The sequence below is a fragment of the Hippoglossus hippoglossus genome, chromosome 15, assembly GCF_009819705.1.
Source record: "Hippoglossus hippoglossus isolate fHipHip1 chromosome 15, fHipHip1.pri, whole genome shotgun sequence".
Taxonomy (NCBI): domain Eukaryota; kingdom Metazoa; phylum Chordata; class Actinopteri; order Pleuronectiformes; family Pleuronectidae; genus Hippoglossus; species Hippoglossus hippoglossus.
In genome coordinates this window covers 16707930-16718920 of record NC_047165.1, presented here as the reverse complement: position 1 = coordinate 16718920, position 10991 = coordinate 16707930, and the positions used below count along the sequence as shown (strand labels likewise).

The window sequence follows — 10991 nt, the reverse complement described above, 5'->3', positions numbered from 1 at the left end:
TAACTGCTGCACCAGGGATGTCAGAGTCCATTTTCGAGCAAGGCAGCTCAAAAATAAACAGGAGCTGTGTGTGTAATAAATAAGCCTACTTTGGGCAGATTTTATTTTGGCTCAGTGAAAGACGTTACATAACACATGAAATACTCCTCATTCTTTTGTGGCTCGAGTAGAGAAAAGCAAAAAAATATAACCTCTGTCGAATAGAGATGCAGGTGGAAGAACAGCTATGTGTCCAAATATAAATGTCCCTCTAACAAACAGTCATACCTTCAAACACTTAGTGCACATACATATTCATATTATGTACCACAAATAGCCTGATGATGTGTCGGGTCCCTCAGGAGTTTGCATGAGGATGAATCATGAAAGCAGCTCAAGTAGTGCAGTACTGTTGGACTATGTTGCCATTAAAAATGTGTGTTTGAAAGAAGGCAGCAGAATTACAATTAGAAAATTGCATTGTACTGAATGTAGTTGGACACTAAGGTGGAATGACTGCACAGTTTAGTTCATCCTGCTAAACACAACAAGTATGAGTCCTGAGGGAAACGCCCTTTTATGGGCAATAAATGCTCTTGTGCAGGTAATGGTTCAGTTAGTTCAAAATACATTTTGAGCTGATTTTACTACAAAAAAGGCAAGGGAAAGGCTGTTTACATCTATGTCTGGTTGTATAAATAAGCACATACTATATACATATATATATATATATATATATATATATATATATATATATATATATATAGAGAGAGAGAGAGAGAGAGAGAGAGAGAGAGAGAGAGAGAGAGAGAGAAAAAAAAAAGTGTGTGGGGGGTTCCATCGGACAGGAAATGATGTCATCAGCTCACAATGCATGCACGCTCACTTTAGCATAGAATAACAGAGGCAGAGCTCTGGTCTTTCTGTTCCTGTTTGCTAAAACTGAACCTGCACTGCAACCCACTGAAACTACCTTCCGTTTAAAAATGGATATGACAACATTTGCATTCATTTACATTTTCTGCAGGGATTTATTTTCCTCCCTCCACTTTCCTCTCTCAGCCCTCCACTATTTACTTAAGTCGTCTGTCCCCTGACAAGCCCGGCAGATTAAGGGGATATGTTACCGTCTTGTTTTTTTTCTAAATGGATACACATGTGGCACATCTGGGTCCAAGTCTGACTCATTACTCACTTTTTTTTATGTTCCATTCTCCGCAGCCATGGCAACTGCTGCATGTTTGGCAGAAAGCTTTTGAAGGCAGTGGAAAAAGAGAGAGAGCGAAAGGGAGAGAGAGCGAGAGAGCCAAAGGAGGGAACATAAAGGGAGAGGGAGAGAGGGAGGGAGCGAGAGCAAGCTCTCAGTAGTTGGCCTACATCCAGTGTAATCATGCCATGGAGCTGAAATGAGGCCTTTGGCAGCACACCAGGTTTCTGAGAACAAAGATGTGAGCTTCTAATGTTGGCGGTGGGGCCTGCTTGGCATCCTTTGCCATTTCCCAGCAGCCCTTGCCTTGGCCGACTGCCAATCCCCCCCCCCCCCCATCCCACCACCCCCGCCGGGACTGCAAAGAGGATCAGAATAAAGAGAGAGACTTGTTTTTCACTCGCCTCTTGCTCTGGCCCAATGACATCACCTCTGCAGCCTCCAGCCCCCAGATTCCAGCCGCCCAGCACATTTTTCCCTTTCGCCGTCGTCGACCCTCCATTTTATTTGAATTCCACCATTTTATACCGACATCAAAGTCGACTCCTTACAACGCTAATTTACCTTGTCGTTTACGTTTTTGTGCACACACATGCACACGCTTTCTCTCGTGTGCATGTGTAACTAGAATAGAGAAATGATCCAATAAATAATTTTCAGGCATTTCATTACAAAAACAGGAAGTAATATGGCAGTTCAGGAGCTCCCCAAATTTGATCTGTGCTAAAATCCTTGCAGTGCAAATCTGTGGCTATAAATAGCACCGTAAACAGGATATATATGGTAGTTGGGGTACGGTGATAATCTCCATGGCTACCTCTCCCTGTTACATATACAGGAACTGTGTACAGCATGCACATTAGTCCTACTCTCCTCTGTCACTCTGTTCAGCTGATAATCTCCAAAGTAGGTCACTACAGCAGATGCTTAACTTCAGTTATATGTCCTCACCCTGTCCTGTTATAACCCCCTTTTATGTCAGTGCAACATGTTACAGTTCAGTTCCGTGCTTGTCTCAGCGATTGTTCTTGAGACGTTATATAACATAAATGTTGGTGGGGAGAAAACAGAATAAAATAAACATCCAGTGTGATTATCTGCTTCGGCACAAAACTTTAGAGAGAATTTGCAATGGTTCGCCTCCATGAATAAAAGATGGCCGATATAATATTTAACAGGCTCAGAAAAGCAACAGAACAAAAATAACGTCATCTCATCAGGCCTGTGATGCTGTCACATGCTGGGTATTCCCCTGACCGTCACCTTCCTCTCGCTCTTTATTTAGCTTCTTCATGTCTCAATTTACATACCCCTCGGAAAGAGAAAAAAGAAGCAGCGTTATACAGCTACTCCATCTGGTTTAATGGGCAGACTGAGATGAGATGGCTGTCAGCCGGGTCACACTGCTGTGATTTTACTGTATACATGGGTCATATTGCCAATCCGAGCCATCTGTGCACGTCTGGCTCCGTCTCAGACCTTTGTCGCCTCTGTTCGGATCAACTCTGCCTTCGCTTTGAAGCCTGCAGCGTTTTTGTTAAATCAATGGATCTTCCTATTATAGAATCAGGTCATTTGGGATTTAATTGAATCCCAGCATGCCTCCGTCTTGCATAATAGTGTGTAGCTATTTGCTTGCACAAACATCGACTGAGTGGAAAGCGAGAGATCAAAGCGTAAGGCAACTGTTTCCCACCAATCTTGAGGAAGGTCTTTATTTTACCCCATTGCTACAGTCATTTCCTAACTGTGTCATAGAGCCCCGACAACACTTCCCTGTGTTGTTCGCCCAGCGAGGACTGAGGCTGAGAGAGAGGGCTAATGGGAAACGGCGTGTTAGTACAGTAGTTTACAGTGAGGGCTCCAAAAACCTCATGACGTCTGTGAATGTTCTACAGGGAATAGGCTATTATTGTGCTGCATTGTTAGGCGTGCTCATTCCTGTGCCAGCAGCTTCACAACAACAATCACGTAAAAGCATATGGCGGGTGCACTGCAATAATGTGTGCTCGGTGGCAACAGACGAGCGACGTTACCACTTTATTTTGTTTATAAAAAAGGCTTTAAAGCGCAGCCTCGTGCCACAGCGCGCAGGATCATGGCTGCGGGCGGCGAGCCAAGTGGCCTGATGTCCCTCAGATGGGTGAGGCGGATGAGGGTACGTGACTAAACATCGCGCTTCCTCTTTCCAACGTCACATGGACTTGCACAAACATATCCTGCTTTGTGTCTGCAGGTTTCAGACGCATTGCCTCACCCAAAGCCCGGGGCAAAGCTGCAACGAGTTGGAATGAGACCAGATGAGACGGAGGAATCTGAACTACTGGGGCACTCCTCCACTTCAAACCTCCACTTTTACTTCAGGGGATTTTGGCTGGGTTTTTGGTATATGACCTGTTTCTAGTAAGAAAAGTCCCCCCCTCCCATCATGTAAAACAGACAACAATGAGAGAGCAGCCATTAATCTGACTTCACCTCTCACACTTTCTTTTGTTTGTTTTTCCTTTTTGTGCTGTTTGATTTTGAACTCACTGAGTGAGTCTGGGCGGCTGATTCATTGCGGTGTAATTCAATTCAGCGGTGGCAGATGTGGATGACTGACTGCTCGGCGCACTAGAGTAAAATGTGGGCAGAGCTACATTCATGCTGTAGCCCCGATCGATTCAAGTTTACAACACGTTGGCTGGAAATCCCCACCTCATGACAGCACTTCCTGGTTACTGGCTAATGGAGGCGCCTTTTTGCTTCCTTTCTTCTTTTTTTCTCTCATTATAATACTGCAGGGGAAATATTATCTAACCGGTGCTAAAAAAGTGGTCAGTGAATGTTGACTTCATGCTGGTCGGCTGACACAAAAAATTGAGCAGCAGAGAGGGAAAAAAACAGGCAGTAAAAAATCCCTCTATTAATGCTAAAATATTTTCCCATATAAATTTTTATGCTGCCCTTCGAAATAAAGTGCAGCACAACAGTTTTCGAGTCATTTCGACAGATTACAGTAGCCTGGTTGTTTTTGCTGTAGGGTCGAGCCACCTCATGCATTGCACAGCAGTGGTAGCAGCAGCAGTAGGAGCAGCTCATGGCGGCGAGGAGCTGTGTGCATAGAGAAAAACAAGCTGCAGCAGCAGAAGCGAGTATTTCAGCCTGAACCGGATAATGCTGGGAATTTAGGACAAAGCAAGTGGAGGAGCCAGAGACATTGTGTTAGCCGCATTATCAGCTGTTTTTCATTTTTCTCTTCAAATACATAAATGTCTTATGCGGTTATTGACAAACCTGGATATATATGGTAATAATAGCAGCAGTAATTTAATCTTTGTTGTAATAATAGCTGTGTTATTCGAGGTCAAAGTGATCAAATTAAAATGAATCAATAAATTAAAATAAAAGATATTACAATTTTTTTGTTCAAATAAAAAATTCTCATGTTGGTATTGATGGACCCAGAAATGTCTGATAATAATACTACTAGTAATATTATTAACAATAATGATATCAATGATAATAAGAACAACAACAACAACAACAACACTACTAGTGTGAGCTGTTGTTCAAGTGACATTAAAATGAATTGATAAATAGAATAAAATAAATAGAAAGCAGTGAGTGACAGAGGATGCAGTAAACCGGAGAGAGGGAGAGAGGGAGAGAGAGAGAGAGGGAGAGAGGGAGAGGGAGAGGGAGAGAGAGAAGGGTGAGGAGGGGTGAGGATGGGTGAGGGGGGGGGAGTCTGTCGAAGAAATCAAGTCAATAGAAACTGAAGTGGAAGCAGGCGTTTAGAGCTCCGTGCTGACGTCACTGCTCCACATTGAGCCAGTAGTAGAGAGTCAGTGGAGATAGATCGAGCAGCGCTGTAGTAAAGTACACACTGACAGGAACTCTCTATAACTTACACGTTGTTGCTCCATAACTCGGGACAGGACCACTTTACACCTTTTATTTTTCTTCTCTTTCTCTTCCGCCAACGGACCGTGCTCTTTCTTCGCCTTTTTCTTCAACGGGAGCCCGGAGGAGAAAAGCAGCAGCAGGAAGACACGACTATTTCGGGGTTTTTCTTCTCGGGGGGTCGACGTCGACGAGCGCTATGTCGTCCGCGGCGGTCGCTGCTTCTTCCAGGAGGCAGTCGTGTTATTTATGCGACCTGCCCCGCATGCCGTGGGCCATGATCTGGGATTTTACCGAGCCCGTGTGCAGGGGATGTGTCAACTACGAGGGAGCGGACCGCATTGAGTTTGTCATCGAGACGGCCCGGCAGCTCAAGCGGGCGCACGGGTTCCAGGAGGGCAGGTCTCCCGGGCCGGGGAAGTCGCAGCTCTCCGGGAAGGAGATCCAGGCGATCAACCATGCCGCGGCGGGAGAACCTGTCTCCCGGCCGCCGCAGCCGCTGGACCGCTACCCGCTCTCCTCCGACCGCCCGCCCAGGCTGGGTCCTGAGTATCAGTCTGGCCGGCAGGCGAACGGCATCCCCGTCCCCAATGGATTTCCTAAGCCCGACGAGCCGCCGGAGCTGAACCGCCAGAGCCCCAACCCGCGCAGGAATAGTGCCGTGCCCCCGAATCTAGTGCCTTTGGTTAACGGGAACATGCCCCAGGTGCACGCCGTCAACGGTAGACCGGGCCAGATGGGGCTTCCCTCGGCGCTGACGGGCGGTAGTCCCGCCGACATGGGCAAGAGACCCGCTTCGGTCTCCAGCACCGAGCACGACAGAGAGGTGAAGGAGAAGCACAGACCCGACAGCCTCACGCCGGAGATCTCCGAGAGCCACAAAAACAGGGCAGACGCGGAGTGGATGGGGAAAGGCAAGACGGTGAGAGACCTGATGGCTCTGCACACTTTCGACAACAGGTTCAAGAAAGACCATGCGGCCCTGCAACAAAGGGTTATGAACTACGAGTCCAGCGCCACCGCTTCCAAATCAGGTGAGCACCCAGTAGTGTTAAAATTCAACAATATTCTGTGCTCCCTTCATTTTCATCTCCTATTCATTAACCCGTTGGAGCTCAGGAGTGGGGCAATAACGGACGGATGATAAATATAGTTTCACCTCAATGAAGTTAAAGTTGCATAAATGGCATTTCCACTCATTCCTGTGCTTGTTGTTATTATTGCTCTGTAGCCTGTGGTGCAGCAGAGAGCAGCAAAAATGCTTGTCTCCCCCCCCAGTGTAATTGTTGATCCCTGTCTGAGCTCTGCAACTCAACGGTTGTGTTTAACCCTTTCCCACCTCCAGACAGAGGAAAACATCCCCGCAGCATGAAGAGAAAAGCGTCGCCTGAACCAGAGGGAGAGGGGACAGCCGCCAAGCTCAACGGAGAAGGACAGCAGTGGTTACCAGCGCCCAATGACAGCCTGAAAATGCCTCCAGTTCCCCCGCCAAGCTTCACCTCCCCCCCTTCCACAATATCCCCCCACTCCCGCACCACCCCACCTGAGGCTGCCCAGAACGGCCAGTCCCCCATGGCGGCTCTCATCATGGCGGCAGACAATGCAGGTGGGAACAGCTCCCCCAAGGACTCCAACCAGGTCCACTCCACCACCCGGAGGAACAGCAGCAGCCCCCTGTCGCCGTCCTCCATGAATCAGAGGAGGCTGGCACAGAGAGACGGGTCCGGTGCAGGCACCCCTCATGTGCCAGGCATGGACCAAGTGCACCCCCAAAGCATTCCGGACTCTTCGGTACCCGGCAGCATACCCCTCTGCTGCACGCTTTGCCACGAGCGTTTGGAGGACACACACTTTGTTCAGTGCCCGTCTGTGCCCTCGCACAAGTTCTGCTTCCCGTGCTCCAGGGAAAGCATAAAGCAGCAAGGTGCCACGGGTGAAGTGTACTGTCCAAGCGGAGAGAAATGTCCCCTGGTTGGCTCGAACGTACCCTGGGCTTTCATGCAAGGGGAAATCGCCACCATCCTCGCAGGAGATGTCAAAGTAAAAAAGGAGAGGGACCCTTGATTTTGTTTGAACACTTCTTTGGGGAGGGGAGGCAAAAAATATGAGTATAAATATATAAATATCACATACATACCATTCAAACAAACTAACGGACTTGTACATATTGGACCCAAGGGAAGAGTATACTTCGTAAACATGGTTGTATAATTTTTGATTTTTGAATACATTGTGTTTCTATATTTTTGAAGATAAAGGTATGTACTCATTATAATGGACTACGTTCCTCTTTGTTGATGTTTAACAAAACTCTTGATGTACTTCTAGGTCTGGTGGCAGTTCCTGTTTAACGTAGAATGTGACTAATGCTACTCTACGAGCACTTGGCAAAACTGAAATGCTTTTAGCTGTACTTGTATGCACTTGTTTAAAAATTGCCAAATACAATTTCTGATCTTGTATGAACATATTGTCTGGGCTTGCTTCATTTGAGTGATTAAGTTACACGGGGGCTGTAAGACGGATGATGACGATGGAGCTCTCCGCTCTGATACACAGGCTTGTTGTGACGGCTCAGGAGACTTGATTTACGCTGCACAAAATAAGTAGGCTACTGTTCCATGCTGCAGGACGGCAGCTCTCCTGCGCACAAGCTCTTAGTGAGTCGTAGGAAAAAGCATGGTCGGAGGGGGAAAACGAACACGTTGCTCCAAATTTGCTCCCGCTTGTGTATTGCTGTGGCTGATTGCAGCGTTACAGAAATAGGTGCCAAGTCATGTTCAGTCAGCTGGAATCTGTTGAGTCAGTAATGTGAGAAGTGCACCTTTGTCAACATGATAACCATGTAAGTGTATCCATGTTGTGTAACCAGAAATTAGGACTTAAGCTCACATTTACCACCCTGAGGAGCATTTTCCGACATATTTTCAAGCTTGTATGCAAATTGTGTTATGACGATGTTTTGCTTTTAATTTTAGGTCAACCCACTATTTTCTACTAATCATACATTTGATTCACTAAGCTGCTGACAAATAAAAAATAGCGAATAAAATCAGCATAACAAACCATCTCAAAGTATGAATTAGCTGCATTAGCACTGCACCAACCCCCCCTTTACTTTCAGTTTGTGTTGTGCCACACAGATCCACTATTGCTGATACCACAACATTCTCCCACATGCAAAGAACTGATTTCGGCCTCAGTATGCAGCGTGCGTGCCTTCAGACCAAACAATAACGCTGTTGCTGCCTTGAATACCAACCTGGCAGTGTATCTCTTCAGATGCAAATTTAATTGTTGCAGATTCATGGCGGCGCGGCCATAAAAAACGCAATAATGGCCGGTAGGCAGCCAGACTCACCTCTGCGAGCAGTGAGCGGCTTATGGTGTCGTTAAATGACAAATTGCAGTTACTGTGTCTGCGAAAAGAAGCAATCTTGAGAGCTCTCCCTCCCCGGTAGCTGACACTGCACCAAGCGCAGGATAATATCTAGCAAAGAGGGGGGGGAGCATGGTGTAGCAGGCAGTTGCGTAATTATTTGAGGCATAATCTGCTTCCTGCTCGTGTTTTATCAAGCTGTCACAGCAGCCCCCAAAATTCAAGATTGTTTTTCTGTGGTTGAAGGCCCACAGGCGGATCTGATGTTTGTCCTTCCGAGTCTGTTCCTCAACTCATTGACCTCACTGCACTAACGGATGTGTTTTTTAACTGTATTTTGGTTGAGTCTGAACAGGGATTACCCGCTTTTGCGCTCTTTGCACCTCACTGTTCAGCCAACTCGGGGGGCCATGGATCTTTATTGTTCCCTAATTGGGAAGAATAAAATGGAGTTGTGGACAGAATTAGCTCTCGGCAAAAAAAAACATTCTGAGCAAATAACATCTTTTCTATTGCGATTTGAGACACGGCAGCTTCTGACCGACCAAAACCTGTTTCTCATGAGTGCACATTTTGAAGGCAGCTGTTTGTTTATGGTCGTTTTCCGCTCTCTGAAAAGTTTTCTTATCAGTTGGACTTTAAAACCAGAAACGTAGCCCAGTTTGATAAAGGGTAACACTTTACTGTGCTCATCTGCAACACACCCACTCCATGTTCCAGCTTACATGCTGTTCTCAGAGATTTTCTTTTATTAGTCTGCACGTTGACCTACTTGTTCCTCATGACAATGTGCTGGGAGCCAAAAACTGAAATTGCCACATCTGAAAATATAAGAGACAAGAGCCAGCTTTCCGTAACCTGGCATTAAGTATGATGCACTTAGACGCAAAAGAACATCCCTCCCTCCCTCTCCTTGCTAAAAAATTATCACAGCACAGCCAATACCTGTTTGTTCAGTGCTGACTAAAATAGCCTGCACCGTATCTAATACAGTGATAATGTGTCCCTGGAAGTGGCTCTGTCATAACACAGGGCTCTGGCGTTGCGTAGTTACCGGTGAAAATCGGAGCACAGCAGATGCTGCGATGCAGCCTGTCGATTCATATGCAGGAGGGAACATTATGGGGAGATTTCAGTAAACAACCAGCATGTGAAGAAAAGGTCACACAGAGTTGATGGCATCATGTTCTGCTTTAATGTTTCTTATTATAACATATATATATTTATATAACTAACTGAAAGATCTTCTATTTTTATGCAAGTGTCATTTGTGGTTAATGACTCACAGGCGATCATTTTGTTTACTCATGAGAACCTTCAGGGATAAACTCTGGCTTATGAGACAAACAGTGCTAACCCTAACCTTAAGTTACACGTGGAACTATTTAACCTCGTACGACGTATCGTCTGAGTCTGAGCCAGGTGAAGTCCAGGTGAAGCTGATATCACTTTAGGCAAACATTAATTTATATTCCTTGTCCTTCCGCTGCTTTATGACAGTGTGTCATTTGGATTAAATCCTGCTGCGGCTATGAAGTACCTCTCTGGCCCGCACATTCTTTATCTGGCGGTTGCAACACATTACCTAATCAATGGTCATAAAATCCCTCATTGACTGCTTGATTGATTTACTTGACACGTCCTGTTAATCAAGCTAAGTGAAAGGCAATAACAGACAGGTGAAGAAGAAGAAAGTCTGTGGCCTTTTTGTTTCTCCCTTTAATGAGTAACTCAACTGTGGGCTGGTATGCAGTGTGACACAGAGATGTTGATGTGATAGTAAAGCCATAACTCAGTTGGTCAGAGTTCATATTTGCTGTCCTTGGAGCATGAGGTACACGTCTTTCCAGCTCCTGCCTGCTACTAAACGTGCATTTGTTGTTTCTGGTTTGGCTTCTCTGCCTTAATATAGATAATATGAGGAAATGATAAAGATGTTGCTGTTTATAAATGATAAGAGCATTTATATTCATTCATTTCACCAGCGAGAGCAGCGTAACACTAATGCTGACAACATCTACATTGAAGAGCAATGTAAATCCTTCTCCCCAGGCATTTATTTTACATGAAAATCTTGAATATGGTTTCGTGGGTGGGTGGAGGGAAGGCCTGTGTGGAGCGCTCGGTGTAGCCAGCTGTTTCACTAATGAATCTATGTTTAGCACAATAAATCAAAAGGCATGCTCGTGCTGCTGTAATCCCCTGAAAGCGAGCAGAGACAGGGACGCGCCAAAAGGAGAATCTGGTCCACATTTCTCCGCTCCCAGTATAACTGATCCGCTCGGTTAATTTTAGACCTGTCAGGGAAAACAAGGTCACAGCAAATGTTGTATCGAGGACACGCTCAGATCTGCCTCTTTTTCTTTTCATCAATCAAAGTTTCCCTTTGGAGTTTGGTCCCGGGCTCCTGCGAGACTAGTAATGACGGTTTCTCCGCTCAGCGCTGGGGGAGTAGCTGGAGCTCCAACCAGCAATTAGGAGGAGCACAGCTGAATCCGCAGGATGTGAAAATTTCCCTTCTGATTCTTGGCTTGGTCCATA

General features: G+C 46.0%; 1 protein-coding gene across 1 annotated transcript; it reads left to right on the top strand.

The window, feature by feature from the left end:
• The first annotated feature begins 4927 nt into the window (after window positions 1–4927).
• irf2bp2a (interferon regulatory factor 2 binding protein 2a) lies at window positions 4928–7539 on the top strand. Its single transcript, XM_034609081.1, has 2 exons — window positions 4928–6105; window positions 6417–7539. The coding sequence occupies exons 1-2, from the start codon at window positions 5271–5273 to the stop codon at window positions 7133–7135; spliced, it is 1554 nt and encodes a 517-aa protein (XP_034464972.1). The 5' UTR covers window positions 4928–5270; the 3' UTR covers window positions 7136–7539.
• Window positions 7540–10991: the final 3452 nt, after the last annotated feature.

Bases quoted from the DNA above. Each gene is read 5' to 3' on its own strand.
- irf2bp2a (XM_034609081.1), top strand. From the start codon at position 5,271: ATGTCGTCCGCGGCGGTCGCTGCTTCTTCCAGGAGGCAGTCGTGTTAT. The intron at 6,106-6,416 runs GTGAGCACCCAG...TCCCACCTCCAG, and splicing joins CGCCACCGCTTCCAAATCAG to ACAGAGGAAAACATCCCCGC.